Source organism: Panthera onca, chromosome E2, assembly GCF_046562875.1.
Source record: "Panthera onca isolate mPanOnc1 chromosome E2, mPanOnc1 haplotype 2, whole genome shotgun sequence".
Classification (NCBI taxonomy): domain Eukaryota; kingdom Metazoa; phylum Chordata; class Mammalia; order Carnivora; family Felidae; genus Panthera; species Panthera onca.
In genome coordinates, this window is record NC_138353.1 from 17,499,360 (window position 1) to 17,514,345 (window position 14,986).

At 52.5% G+C, this 14,986-nt stretch overlaps 1 protein-coding gene across 1 annotated transcript; it reads left to right on the forward strand.

Annotated features, from left to right (window-relative positions):
* Window positions 1-1,101: 1,101 nt before the first annotated feature.
* CLIP3 (CAP-Gly domain containing linker protein 3) lies at window positions 1,102-14,576 on the forward strand. The gene is made up of 14 exons (XM_060652106.3): window positions 1,102-2,110; window positions 2,435-2,659; window positions 5,636-5,775; window positions 5,855-5,948; window positions 6,161-6,322; window positions 6,782-6,900; window positions 7,792-8,028; window positions 10,340-10,475; window positions 10,624-10,752; window positions 11,629-11,772; window positions 11,851-11,974; window positions 12,167-12,231; window positions 12,615-12,687; window positions 13,026-14,576. Exons 2-14 carry the CDS (start codon window positions 2,494-2,496, stop codon window positions 13,078-13,080), a joined length of 1,644 nt encoding a protein of 547 aa, XP_060508089.1. The 5' UTR covers window positions 1,102-2,110; window positions 2,435-2,493; the 3' UTR covers window positions 13,081-14,576.
* Window positions 14,577-14,986: the final 410 nt, after the last annotated feature.

Genomic DNA, 14,986 nt, shown 5'->3' on the forward strand with positions numbered 1-14,986 from the left:
TGGGTCTGCCTAGCCCCACCACCCATGCCTGGGCCATTGCAGCTCCCTCAAGGGTCTGGTTCCAAGTACCCCCTCCTAAGGGACCCCTTGAACCTTGGGGCTGACCAAGGCCCAAGCCTCATCAGTCCCTGTTCCCCTTGGTGCCAGGTTCCTGCCATTCCTAGTTTGAACCTTTACAGTCAGTAAAACAGTCTCAGAACAGAACAAGAGTTGTTTATTTGGGGAGAATTATACCTGGTTCTCATACCCTTTGCGAAGTCTGGTGCTGAGCTGGGTGTACAGCAGTGAACACAGCTGACAAAGTCCTGCCCTCATGGTGTTTCTATTCTGCTTGAGTAGAATATAAACCAGTCAACTAATAAACAAGATAATTTCAGATTATAATAAGCGCTGTAAAGACTAAACGAAAATGTAATGGAGTGGGGGTGGCACTGGCAGATGGGTGGAGAAGAGGACTCTAAGGAGACAATGTTCGAGCAGAGACCTGGGTGAGAAGGACCTGGCCTGGAAGGCATACGGACTGGATGTTCCAGGGAGCAGCACACCCCCTGCAAGTGCCCAACATCAAGGGTGTCAGCTGGAGGAGGGCAGTGTTGCTATGGTAAAAACTGAAGCAGGGAAGGGAGTATGTGTGGGGGATGCAATTTTAGATAGAGCGGAGAAGGCCTCACTGAAAAGGCGCCAAGAAGTAAAATCCTAAACTAGGGGAGAGAGGAAACCAAGCATCTGGGGGAGGAGCATTCTGGGCAGAAGGAACGGCCAGTGCAAAGGTCCTGGGCTGAGAAGGAGCAAGGAAGTCAGCGTGGTGGGCGGTGAATGTGGGGGAGAGTGAGAGGAGGAGAGGGTGGAGAGATGATAGTGGAAAGTCCACCTAGGGCCTTGTGAGCTGTGGTTGAGAACACTAGCTTTTATCTAGAGCGAGGTGCAGCAAGCAGATGTCTCTGAATGGAGGAGGGCCCTGATGTGATATGTTAGGTCCCTGTGGCTGCATTATAGGGAGCAAGTTGTGGGGTAAGGGAGGAGCAGGGAGAACACAGTCCAGGTGGGAGAGGATGAAGGACAGACCAGGATGAGGGCCGGGGTGGGGGGTGAGGGATGAAACTACCGCTGCCCATTAGAAGGATGAAGGGTGGGAGGCAAAGTAGCCCAGTCCTCTTTGGGCTGGAGTGGTAGGCAGTGCCAGCTCTGGTCACCAGGCAAGAGTGACAGCCAAACCAGGGTGATGGAGCCAGGAAGGCTTGGACTCTGAGCTGGCTCCAGGAGGTCTTCCCCCAAGGGGAGATACAGGTTCCGAGAGGGTTGGAGGGGTTCATTGGCAGATCTGGCCCCTACACACTGCTACAGCCATATGTAGCATGGTGATGAAGAGCCCGGACTCTCCAGCCAGGCCGTCTGGTTTCCAGCAGGCTGTCTGGTTTCTTAGCTCCAGCATCTGCTTGCTGTGTGCCCTTGGGCAAGTAGCTTAACCTCTCTAAACCTGGTAAGTGGTCTCTGAGCACTCAGTGATGATAACCACGGTAACTAATGACCCTCGATGATGAAAGGAGTCTACAAAATCATCCCTCTGACACACCCCTTGTATGCGGTGACCATGGAGAAGGGTCAGGTCTGAGATCTCAGAGAGAGGAAAACACTCATAACCACCACCACACTGAGACCCCTGCCCTAACTGGCCTGGTTTGTGGGCCTGCGGGAAGGAAGGCTCTGTCCCAGGGGGACGGACAAAAAACTGTGCCCGCTTTCCCATCCCTCTCCTTCTTGCCCTTGTCTCTGCTTCATCTCTTTCTGTTTTGATGTCTCACATCCTTTTTCGTGGCCATCTCTTCTTTTCTCTCTCCATCCTCCGTGTCTATCCTCTTCACGACGACGCTGCTTCAAGCCCTTTCATCAAAGCCTGGAGCCTCCCAGTATCTCCGCCCCCGCGCCTGGTTGGGGGTATCACTGCGCATGCGCATCAGCGCCCCTCCTTCTCCACCCCCATCCCCTGTCGGCGTCTGGGCCTCGTCCCCTTCTGTCTCCCTCTCCTCCCCCATCACTTCCCCCAACACTGACACCCCATTACTCCAGTCTCCCCAGTCTCAGCTTTGGTCCCCAGCCCCATCAGTCCGAGGTAAGATGGGTAGAGGGAGGCCCGCGGAGAAGGGGAGGGGCGAAGCATCCTGCATCCCGAGATAAACAAACCCGGGGAGGGGGCGGCCTAGACTGAGGGGCCTGACGCGGGAGGAGAAGAATGGGGGGCTGAACCTGGGGAAGAGGGGGGAAGTGGTAGGCGCTGGGCCCGCATACCAGGGTCCTCTGACGGCTGATGGTCGTCGCTATGATTGCCCAAAATCCAGAGCTGGGGGTGTGGGAGTCACTTGGGGGCCTTGGAGCTTCTGGGGGCTCAGACCCTAGACCCTGTTGGGGGCTCTCTGTGACTGGCCTCTGTCTCCAGGATTGGCCTGAAAACCGCCCCCAAATCTGCACCCGCCCCCCGGAGGGCCACTGAAGACCATGACTAAGACAGATCCCGCTCCCATGGCCCCCCCACCACGCGGGGAGGAAGAAGAAGAGGAGGAAGAGGATGAGCTGGTCCCTGAGGCCCCCAGCCCCACCCAGGAGCGCCGGCAGAAGCCTGTTGTGCACCCCTCGGCACCTGCCCCCCTCCCCAAGGACTACGGTAACCATCCTCCCCACCCTGCAATCTTGTTTGGAGCCATGGGTGGCCAGAGAGGTTGGGCTGAGCTCTGCTGGTGGTGATGGTGGGGAGATTCTGGGTGATTTGAAAGTGGTCTGGGTGAGTGGTGGCCATTGCATCCCCCTTTGGTTAATTTATTCATTCACCCGTTGGAGAACGAAATTGGAATAATCCTAATCTTTGATTCATGACACATCATTCAATCATTTAGTCATTCAACAAACATTTACTGAAAGCCTGTGGTGGACCTGGCTCTATGCTAGGAGCTGGGGCAAAGCATGGAGCCAGACAGACCCAGTTGTTGCCCTGAGAGAATTTACAGGCCTCAATGGCAACCACACAGATAAGTATAAAGTAATATAAATATATAATTATAAGACATGATGAGAATTGTGTTTGCCAAGAATGGGATGCTGCAAGAGCTTTTTAAGACATGGTTTCTATGAGGGGTAACATTTGAGGGAGACCCAAGGATGAGTTGGGGTTTAACAAGGGAAAGGGGCAAGGGAAGGGAGTACTCAGAGAGATAACTGCAGGAGTAAAGGCTCCAAGGTAGGAAGGTGTGGAGCTGAGAGGGTATTTTCTTGGAGAAACTGAAAGTGTCTAATCATTCACCAAGCATATTTATCCATTGCTACTAGTCTGTGATAAGATTTATGTTGGGTGATCTCTGTCATCTTCTATTAATGGTGAGTGACCCAGGCATCATCCCTGCTCTCAGAAGGGAACAAATAATAGATCAATCAGATACATTCAGATGGAGTGAGTGCTATGAAAGAAATAAAAGTTGGACATATAAAAGGGGGGGCAGGGGGCAGCACCTTGAGACGGAGTGGTCAGAGTGGGTCTTTCTGACAAGGTAGCATTTAGGCTGAGACCCAGAGGATGAGAAGGAATCAGCCATAGGAGAGCTGGAGAAAGATAGTTCCGGGCTATCTTTTGCAAGTGCAAAAGCCCTGGGCCAGGAACGAAAGGCAATCTTGGAGCTGTAGCAAGGGAGTGATGGGAGTCAAGGTGAGGGTTTGGCAATGACTAGATCTGGGGGGGCCTTAGCGTCCACTGCGAGGACTTTGGATAAGTGTGATGAGGAGAGAGCAGTTGGTAGGGAGGTATTTAAAAGCAGAGGAGTGGCAGATCTGATTTATATTTTTAAAAGCTCCCTCTGGCTGCTGGGTAGAGAGGGTGGAGGAGGCTTTTGGAAGATGTTGTCTGGGAATCCCCAGCAGCTGTAAGTTCAAAAACTAGGCACCATGTTCAAAGAGTGGGCATCACTAGGATAGGGTAGAAGGGATGGCATCTGTGGTCACGTCACCCACTAGAGGTGGGTCAGAGAGGCTACAAGTTGACTTCAGTCTGATAGAAAAATAAGAACATTATCTGGGTGTCCCAGGTGACGAATCCACCCCAGGGAACTGGAAAATCTCCTTTGGAAATGTGTCTAGACGTGGCTGGGGCCTGTACCCTGGTGGAAGTCAGAGAGTGTAGGCTGCTCCCTGCCTGACCCTCACCTCCCTCAGAATCTTGCTTCTAGAACGAGGAGGGTTTGGCCACCGAACATGAAGGAATCTGGAAATGAATCTGGAAATAGGACAGAGAGGGGGCTATGATGGGCTCTGAGAAGAACTTGTCTATTTGTGTATCAAAATTGTACAATTAATTCCGCAGAGATTGATTGATCACCTACTGCATGCCAGCTGCTGTGCCGGGCCTTGGGAGAAGGGAGTGAACAAGGCAGCACAGAAACACAGTGCTTACATCCTAGCAAGGGAGACAAGTGAGACCTGAAAAGAGGGAAGGAGAAAGGGAAGGAAAAAGGAGTAAACAAGTTAATGTTAAGCAGTGGTAGGTGCCGTGATTACAGCAATAAAAAAGGTCAGGAGATGGAGAAGGGCAGAGGTGCTGATGTACACAGAGTGGTCTGGGGAGGCCTCCCTGAAGAAGTGACATCTGAGTAAAACCTGCAACACCTTGAGAAGGCTTGAGGGAAGACTGTCCCGGGCAAGGAAAATGCCGAGCGCAAAGTGCCTGAGAGGAATTTGCCTGGCGTGTTGGAAGGACAGAAGGAGCCAGTGTGGCTGGGTGGAATGAGTGAGGGCGAGAGGGCAGAGAACACACTGGCCTCCGGTTTGTGCAGGGCCCGTGGGCTGTGGAGAGGATAGTGGTCGGTGCTTTGAGTGTGGTGGGAGCCCGGGCAGGGTCTGAGCCAAGGGGGGCTGTGCGTGCCGGGACTGGTTTAAAGAGGAACACAAAGGCTGATTCCTGGAGATGCTGTCTCTGTGGGTGTGTATCATCTGGATACACATCCAGAGCTATGAATCGTTTGGGTATTCATTTACTCACTCAGTATGCACTGAGTTCCTGCCCTGCGCCAGGCCCTGTGCTGGGTGTTGGCAATACCACAGAAAACAACAGACATCACGGCCTAATAGGGGGAGATGGAAGTTCCTCTGGGCACCACCCTGGCTGGCCACAGGTTGGATCCTGCCCATGGGTACGTTTTATGTGTTCTACACAGTATTTGAAAAATTGGGGAGATTTTTCTGAAAAGCCAGCTTTTCTGGCTTTTTGTTTTTACTTGAGATTTAGCCAAACTGTGCCCATACTCGGCCAGGGCAACGGTGGGCTAGAGCAGTGGCAGCCTCCCTCCTCCCAGGGGCATGCAGACTCGAGGTACTGCACTCCCTCCACACTCATTTCCAGGGGTGCAGTTTGCTGCTCTGTGGGATTGCCAGATCTTCCAACTTTTCAAGACACATGGGGCATGCAGAGTTTTCTGTGAAACCTCCTGATTTTGAAACCTTATGCTGGCCAACAGAAAATGCCTGTAGCCCATGCACCGTGTGGTTTGAGACCATGCATTAGAGGGTATTAAAGGCAAAGGCCTAGAGTTCCCCTGCCTCAGGATGGAAAGAGGGGATCAGCTTGCCTGGGATGACTTTGAACTTCTCACTGCCCTAGCCTTCACGTTCTTCGACCCCAATGACCCGGCGTGCCAGGAGATTCTTTTTGACCCGCAGACCACCATCCCTGAGCTGTTCGCCATCGTGCGCCAGTGGGTGCCCCAAGTCCAGCACAAGATTGATGTCATCGGTAATGAGGTAAGATACTTGGGAAGCCAGGGAGGGAGAGGATGGGGTCCCTCATGTATTTGGGTAAACCTCCTTGATTCCGTCCCAGATTCTGCGTCGAGGCTGCCATGTGAATGACCGTGATGGGCTGACCGACATGACACTGCTCCACTATGCGTGCAAGGCTGGAGCCCACGGAGTCGGTAAGGTCCACACCCCCAAGCCACCAGCCCCCAAACCTAGGCGCCCAGACATGACACCCTCAGAACCACCCAGAATCCTGGCCCTCAGACCCCCCACCGTGAACCCGCAGCCTAAGATCCCAAAGCACAGTCCCTGAGGCCTAGGGCCTTCCCCATGCCCTGGGCCCAGGCTTTGGAGGAGGGGACGCAAGCTGACCTGGGCTGTCGTGCAGGGGACCCTGCGGCGGCTGTGCGCCTTTCACAGCAGCTGCTGGCGCTGGGTGCGGACGTAACACTGCGCAGCCGCTGGACCAACATGAACGCGCTTCACTACGCTGCCTACTTCGACGTTCCCGACCTTGTGCGCGTGCTGCTGAAGGGCGCCCGGCCGAGAGGTGAGCGGGAGGGTCGGGGCTTGGAGGGAATGGGACGCAGGATAAGATGGGGGCTGGAAGCAGGAGGAGGGTGCCTCTGTTGTGTGCTGGGGGCCGGGAGAAGATGTGCTGGGAGATGGGGAGACATGAAGTAAAGAAGGCAGGGCAGCTGAGTGATGGGGCAGAACTGAGGTCTGGCCTGGGAAGGGAGAAGGGACCGGGATCCGAGACGATGGTGGTAGGGTGGAGGTAGGAGGTGTGAGAGACAGGGTCCAGATATCCATGACCCATCCATCCCCGGGGCTGGACAGGACCCTTCTGGAGGGGCTGGGCTCTGCAACACGAGTCTGTGGGAGGCACTCGGGTCTGCGGGGTTAAGAGATGGACTTGAGCTGGGGGACTCTAAGGTGGCAAGGTGGCCTACGGGGGGCGGGGTGCCAAGTCCACTCACCCGGAACCCTCCTCTCTCCCACACCCCAGTGGTGAACTCCACGTGCAGTGACTTCAACCACGGCTCAGCCCTGCACATCGCTGCCTCCAACCTGTGCCTGGGCGCAGCCAAATGTTTGCTGGAGCATGGTGCCAACCCGGCGCTGCGGGTACTACATCCCTGTCCCAGCCCCCATTCTCTTCCTTCTCCTTCCTTCCCCACCCCCTTTCCCAGCCAGCGGAGGAGAGGGAGGCCAGAACTGCTTGCGTTTCTAGAAGTTCATTACAAAAATCATCTACTATACATTCAACAAATGAAATGATAGCTGGTGTTTACTTAGTGTTCATGATATGTCAGGTGAACTCTATTATGAGCCCTATGAGAGAAACTGAAGCTGAGAGAGTAAGTGATTTATCCAGGGTTACCCAGCAAAGAATATCTTCTTTCAATCTTGGCTGACCCTGGGGCTATATGTAGATAATATTTCAGGATTGTGAAAAAAGTTGAGACTCTCTGTGAATGAGAAGGTTGGGTCCCCCCATAAGCCCTCAGTATGATCTTTGATCTCCAAAGCATCCATTTCCAACACCAGTTACTCTGCATTATTCCAGGCTCAGATATCCTGGGGAAACATGGCCTGTGTTCCTGAAGCCCTGCCTCTCCTCATTCCCCATTGGCCCAGTTGGACACCTGACCCAGTACCACAGGAGACCATTTTCATCCCTCACGTGGTCTCATTCCCGGCTTGGGATCTTTGGGAACATGGCCTCCCTGAGAGCATGACCTACAGACTGAAGTGTGACCTTCATTCCCTGTTGGCTCCACCCCTAGTTCCACCCTCAATTACTTGAAATCCCGAGCCTGAGGTTGAGGGTGGACTTCCCTGGGGACGTGGTCTACAACTTAATGCCTCACCCCTTCTTATTCCCATGATGGCCTAAGGGATGGCCTGGATCTGCCTTTGCTTTACATGGACTAGGGGTCTCTGGGAGCTTGGGCTCGGTGGAGGTACAGCCTATGCCACTGAATTCTCACTTCCTTTTTTCCCATTGGCCCCCAGAACCGAAAGGGACAGGTGCCAGCAGAGGTGGTCCCAGACCCCATGGACATGTCCCTGGACAAGGCAGAGGCAGCACTGGTGGCCAAGGAGCTGCGAACACTGCTGGAGGAGGCTGTGCCACTCTCCTGTGCCCTCCCCAAGGTCACACTACCCAACTATGACAACGTCCCAGGCAATCTCATGCTCAGTGCATTGGGCCTGCGTCTGGGAGACCGCGTGCTGCTGGATGGCCAGAAGGTCAGGGCCTGGGGAAAGGTGTGGAGAGCAGGAGTCAGCCCTCGTGCCTCAGAGATGGGTCTTTGGACAGAGTGTAGACCCTCCCCTTTGTCCACCCCTCCACCCCCTCCACCCCCATCATTCCTACAGTATTTATTTCATCTAACAGTCATTCTGTGAGTGCTTCCTTTTGCCCCAAGGCTGAGCTGTCAGTCCAGGGAGGGAAGACAGATCTATCAGTTGACAGTGACAGCCCAGAATAGTCGTGGCGGTCATGAGGTAGCACAAACAGAGTGATCAGTGCAGCTCTGCACCTGTGAGTTACCCTGGGCCTTGTGATCCCCAGTCAAGGCCCACCTCTGCTCCCAGAGGTGTCAGCACTTTGGGAAAAAAGGACAGGTCAGAACAATCAGGGGTATTGTGGGATGGAGGCACCCGCTTCAAGATAAGGAGGAATGAGCCAGGAGAAGAAAAGGAGAAGGGATCCCGCATAGAGGGAGCAGGTATAAAGGCCCAAAGGGCAGAGAGAATCTTCACTTATCCAGGTATTCCAACTTTGACTTATTTATTTATCTGGTGTCCCTCAGTCTCTATGCGGACCCAGCCTCTCCTTGGGAATAAAGGGCTGTGTGTGAGCCCACACCCACTCTTATGGAGCTTCTTTTCTAATGAGAGACAGCCAATAAAATAAATCCACAGTTAAGATAATTTCTGGTAGCAACAGAGGCTTTGAAAACCATTAAATGCTTGGATTTAGGGGAGCCTGGCTGGCTCAGTCAGTAGAGCATATGACTCTTGATCTTGGGGTCATGAGTTTGAGCGCCACATTGGACTCTGTGATTACTTAAAAAAATTTTTTTTAACTTAAAAATGTTTGGATTTAGTAAATTTCCCCTGGCTGAAGGCGAATGCAGTTTTAGCTGCTGGGGTGTTCCAAAGGCTTCTCTCAGGAGCTGATATCTGAGCTGAGAGAGGAGGGAGCTCACACACAACAATATGGAGACAGAGGAGACGGCAGGTTCAGAGGCCAAGAGGAGGGAAGGGGTAATATAACCAGAGGACGAAGGGGAGAGGTCAGTAGGGGGCTGGATCATACCAGACATGTAGGCCACCGGAAGGAATTTGAATCTAGTTTCTTACACAGTGAGAAACTGTAAAAGTCACATTGCGTTTCCTAATCAAGAGTTTGGCATGCATCAGCCCTGCCTGTAGAGCTTTCTGTGCATGATCTTGTCAAATTTATGTGACAATTCTGAAAGCAGAATGGGTTGACTCTTCCCATTATAGAACCCAGAAGACTGTAGGAGGCTCAGAGAGGTGAAACCTTTGGTTTGAAGATAAGAACAATAATGACAATCTGCCTCTGAGAGAAGCAGTATAGTACAGTGGTTAGAAGTTCAGGCAAACCTCAGCTTTCCTGCTTTCCAGCTGGGGGACCTGCGGCCACTGATCCCACCTCTCTGGGTATCAGTTTCTTCATGTGTAAAATGGAGCTGGTAACAGTACCCACCTCGGGTTGTATGAGGATTAAACTAATTAAAATCTGTAAAGCCCTTAGAAGAAGCCTTGGTGCATTCCAAGTGCTGTCTGTGTGCCAGGCACTATTCTGACCCCCACACCAATCCTCCAAAATAGGCACTATTAATCCACCCATTTTATAGGCAAGGAACCAGAACTTTGAGAGTGAAGCAGCCTCACACGATGCTAATAGCCATGAGGGCTCACCACAACTAAACAAATCTACATACATTACAGATGTTTCAACCAGACAGCCAGGCTCTAAGGTGCATTATTCTCTCCATTTTGCAGACGAAACTAAGGCCTAGGAGGTCATTTGACCAAAGTTACAAGACAGTAATAGTCAACACTCGCTGATCCCTCACTCAGCACCAGGCCCTGTTCTGAGGCTATAACAGCCCTGTCCAGTAGACCTTTCTGTGATGATGGAAATATTGTGTCTGTATTGTCTAGTAAAGTAGCCATAAGCCACATGTGGCTACTAGCCCTTGAAATGTGGCTAGTGCAACCAGGAAAACTAAATTTAATTTTAATTTCAGTTAATTTAAATTGTTGTATGTGGCTAATGGCTGTTTATTGCATTGGACAGGGAAGCTCTATAACCATTCTATAAGGTAGGTGTGATTTCTGTTCCCATGTCATAGATGAGGACACTGAGGCACAGTGATGTTAAGTCATATAGCCAATAAATGGTAATGTCCAAACAGATTTGAGCTTAGGGCTCCCTCATCCACTCACCAGGGATGTGCCAGGGATCTCTCATGGCCCCCCAAGGACCACCCCCGCCAAACCATATCCTCCCTTGTTTCCTCAGACGGGCACACTTCGGTTCTGCGGGACCACGGAGTTCGCCAGTGGCCAGTGGGTGGGCGTGGAGCTGGATGAACCCGAGGGCAAGAATGATGGCAGTGTTGGGGGTGTCCGGTACTTCATCTGCCCTCCCAAGCAGGGTCAGTCCCACCTGGGGCTCAAACGGGGTGGTGGTGGGGTCCACTCAGTAGTTCTGATGCTGCTGACTGGGTAATGGGGGTAGGGAGATGATGACTGGGCAGAGGGCAGAGGCTTGGACAGCTCCCAGCCCACGTTCTGTCCCCGCAGGTCTCTTTGCCTCTGTGTCCAAGATCTCCAAAGTAGTGGATGCGCCCCCCTCATCAGTCACCTCCACACCTCGGACTCCTCGGATGGACTTTTCCCGTGTCACTGGGAAAGGCCGCAGGGAACATAAAGGTCAGAGGGGAGCCTTCTGGGTAGGAGGAGAGCCAATTTGAGGATATTCTATGGGTAGCCCAGCTTCAGTGACTCAGTTTATCCTCAGGCCCAAACTCCTGTTTTAGAAGACAATCTCTTGAGTTCTTCACTTCTATGACTCTGTTTCTCCTTTGACTTGGTACTGCCCACCCACCCCCAGTTCCTGAAAAGATCTGGGGGTTCTCTGCTTTCTATGACTTAGTTTCCCCTCAGGCCCAAGGGTTTTCCCCCAGTTTTAGGGAAGAATCTGTGGGGTTCCTGGATTTAGTGACTTGATTTATCTTCACACCCAACCCTTTCCTTCATTTTATTTATTTATTTTTAAATGTTTATTTATTTTGAGAGAGAGAGAGAGAGAGAGACCGTGCACATGTACATGCAGGTGAGGGGCAGAGAGAAGCAGGGGAGAAAGAATCCTAAGCAGGCTCCATGAAGAGCCCGATGCAGAGCTTGATCTCATGACCCTGTGATCATGACCTGAGCCAAAATCAAGAGTCAGACGCTTAACCGACTGAACCACCAAGGTGCCCCTACTTCCTTCACCTTAAAAGGATAATTTCTGGGCTCCTTACTTTTGTGACTCAGTTTTTCTTTTGACCCAAATAACTTCAGCTTTGAGAAAGGATTTGGGGGTTCTCCAGGTTCTTGACCCTCATGCCTAACCCCCACCCCCAGTTTTCTTACAGTTGAGATTGTTTCCTTTCAAGCCTAAAGCCCCCCAGTTCTTGGGAAGGCTCTAGAGTTCCTGACAGGAGCCAGGACAGAGTTTCTACCTTGGGTCTTTTTGGGTGGCATGGGGTCCCCAGGGCTGGCATCTGGGGGCCCCACTCCCTCCCCATGTACCCTTTACCCCAGGCAAGAAGAAGCCCCCGTCATCCCCATCTCTGGGGAGCCTGCAGCAGCGAGAGGGAGCCAAGGCTGAGGTTGGAGACCAAGTCCTTGTTGCTGGCCAGAAGCAAGGGATTGTGCGCTTCTATGGGAAGACAGACTTTGCCCCAGGTAAGGACAGTGATCTGGGGGGTAGGGTGGGGGCAGGCAGGCAGGACCTTGAGGCATCCTGACACCTTACTGCTGCAGGTTACTGGTATGGCATTGAGCTAGACCAGCCCACTGGAAAGCATGATGGCTCTGTCTTCGGTGTCCGGTACTTTACCTGTCCCCCGCGGCATGGAGTCTTTGCACCGGCATCCCGAATTCAGAGGTGAGCCCAAACTCTAACCCAAACCCAGGGCACTTCCCAGAACCCTGATTCCCCTGTTAGATGTCTCTTCCTCTTGTACCAGCAGGACAGTGTGGATACCCACCTCCACACCATAGCTCTTTCTGCATAGGCCCCATGGGTTCAGCTCCTCTTGTGTCTCTGACTTCTCCTACTCCTCTTATGTCTCCCCAGGATTGGTGGATCCACTGACCCCCCTGGGGACAATGTGGGAGCCAAAAAAGTGCATCAAGTGACAAGTGAGTTGGGGCTGGAGTGTAAGAGGTAGAGGAGGAGTGAAGGTTTGGGGATAGGAGGGTCATGGGTTTTCAGGTATATGCTGGTGGCAAAATCTCCAGTATTTCACAGGGGACATGGGGTCCAGGAAAATGATGAGACAGGATCCCAAAGAGGATAGGTGCTATGGGGTATGGGGATGTTAACAACAAGGCTCTGGGCAGGCACTGGGGACATGAGTAGGTATTGAGGGACACAGAATATTATTGATAAGAGGTCCAGATGGGTATTGGAATGTGAGGTCGAGGTGGGTACTGGGGACATGGACAAGTATTAATGACAAAGAGTCTGGTTCGGTATTGAGGGTCTGTCATCCTGTCACCTGAGACCTTGCCCTCTCCTTCAGTGACACAGCCCAAACGCACTTTCACGACAGTCCGGACCCCAAAGGACATCGCATCAGAGAACTCCATCTCCAGGTGTGTAGCCAACCCTTGGCCCACCTCCTGTAGGATGTTCAGGGAGAGGTTGCACAAGGCTGGTGGACACAGGGATCTGGACTTCTGGTTGGGGCTGGAAATAGAGGTTAGGAAAACTAGTGGCTAATCAGCCTACCCAGAAACAGTTTTTAGGGAGTGAGCTCCCACACTGAATTCTGGGGACTTTCACCCGTATGGGGCAGGTAGAGGAGGCAGAACACCTTCCACGGCACAGGAGTCTGAGAGGGCATAGCCAGACAAGTAGAGACAGAATCCAGAAAGGCCAAATCCAGATGTTCCCTGCATCAAGGCGTGATGGATATGATTCTCCTTTCCAGGTTGCTCTTCTGCTGCTGGTTTCCCTGGATGCTGAGGGCAGAGATGCAGTCTTAGAGGCCTGGATACCTGACAGAGTCACAGAGTCCCCTCTAGCATCTCCTGACACAAGGAGCCCCTGAATCACCCTGAGATAGAGATTCCCAGTAACACATCCAGAATAGAGACCCCATTAGCCAGCCCTGGATCACTGAGGCCCCATTATTAACAGATTCCCTCATGATAACCCCCAAATACAGACCCCAAGGTACCCAGAAAGAGATTCCTTGAGTGTAGCACCTTCAGGCTAGTCCCTATCCCCAACCCCTCAGAGCAGACCCCCAATAACATATTTCCACATCACCTCAAATGATGGTGACTTCTACATAATGCTCCAGAGCAGAACATTCCTGAATCATTCATTACTGGATCAGAACCCTCCCCCATTAACAAAGACTCCTCCTCTGTCAAGTCCCCTTGAAATAAACATAGGTCATGCCTCCAGAGCAACAGAGTAACAGACCTACATTTAACATCAGTCCCCTCAAGATGTTGTGACCCCCCATAGTCACCCCAAAAGCTTACACTGCAATCAGAGACTCCCTACATTAACAAAGACCCCTGTTCTTACAAAAGAGACACACATTAACCAGTCCACTGTCACCCCCAATTTACAGACACCAAAACAGTCCTGGAAGTGCTAATTACAGGACCCCTAAGTCTTCCTACCCTCTGCGCCCTCAAGAAACCCCCAGTGCCTTGTATGAAGCCCACCCCACATGGCCCACAGCCCCTGTGCTGGTCAGGCTCCCAGAAAATTCTCTATTTTTTAAGTAACGACTTCCCCCTTTGGGGGACCCCAAAATTTAGAGGCCCCATTCTGTGACTCTCGGGATCCCAAACCCCAGAGTACAAGTCCCATACTCCCCTGTGTCCCCAAGTCCTACAGCCCCTAGAGGATCCCAAGGCCCTAACTACAGGGATCCTCAAATCATGGAATCCCCAAATCCCCAGGGAATCCCAAATTAAAAAATTCAATCCCAAGCCCCCAGGAAACCCCAATCACGGAGGTCCTTGTGCCTGGGATGGAGGAGACTGCAGTGAGGATATGCATCCCGGGCTCCCAGGGCACCTCAAGCCCACTTCATAGGCACCAGGAGACCCCAAACAGGAATTCTCATCCCTGGAAACGAGCACTTCAATGCCCTGAGTCGTTGGATCTCAAGACACCCAAATGCAAAGAGCCCCAGCCCCAAGGGAACCCCACATCCTAAAGCCTCCATCTCTAATACATGAAGGGCCCCAAGGCCTTGAGGGGATCCCAAATCCTGGAACCCCTATTTCAATCTATGTTCTGGTCACAGGTCCAAAACACCAAATCTGAGTCACTGGCCCCAAAGGACCTCACAGCACTCGAGCCAGACCAACGGTCTGAGGGAGAACCTGAAGGCCCAGGGGGTCCAGGGTGGACCCGGGGCCCTGACCACCAAGGACAGCTCACGACTGCCCCTTCACTGCATGTCCCTGAATTCAGCATGACCCCTGTCCCCTTCAATAAAGATGTTTCTATGGTTTCTCTGTGTACGGTCAGTATTTGGAAAGTTGTTGGGCCTCCCTCCGTATTGCTGGGGAAGTACGAGGGAGGAAGTCCTTCCTTCAAACCATCCTCCCTGCAGCTGGGGTATGGAATGATTCAGCCTGCGGGAAGTCGCGATAGTCTAGTCTTCCAGCGGGTTCCCCTCCCATCTGGCCCCATTCCAAGGGTACCCCTCCCATCTGGGCCCACTCCACTGTGTGGGCGGGTTGGGTTCTGGAATTCTGATTGGTCAGTACCAGATGAAGGCCCGTCTCCGAAGGATCCCCAGTGGCTCAGAGGCCAGGAGGTGCAGCCTATCATAGACGAGAGTGAAGGGGCGGGGCAGTAGCGGGTGAGAGCGCCGATTGGGTGGAAGGCGGACCCTTAGGACCTTTGAGAGTTCCCGTT

Excerpts from the sequence above, each read along its gene's own strand:
- CLIP3 (XM_060652106.3), top strand. The coding sequence starts at position 2,494 with ATGACTAAGACAGATCCCGCTCCCATGGCCCCCCCACCACGCGGGGAG. Across the intron at positions 5,776-5,854 it reads TTGATGTCATCGGTAATGAG|ATTCTGCGTCGAGGCTGCCA; the intron begins GTAAGATACTTG and ends ATTCCGTCCCAG. Across the intron at positions 8,029-10,339 it reads TGCTGCTGGATGGCCAGAAG|ACGGGCACACTTCGGTTCTG; the intron begins GTCAGGGCCTGG and ends TTGTTTCCTCAG.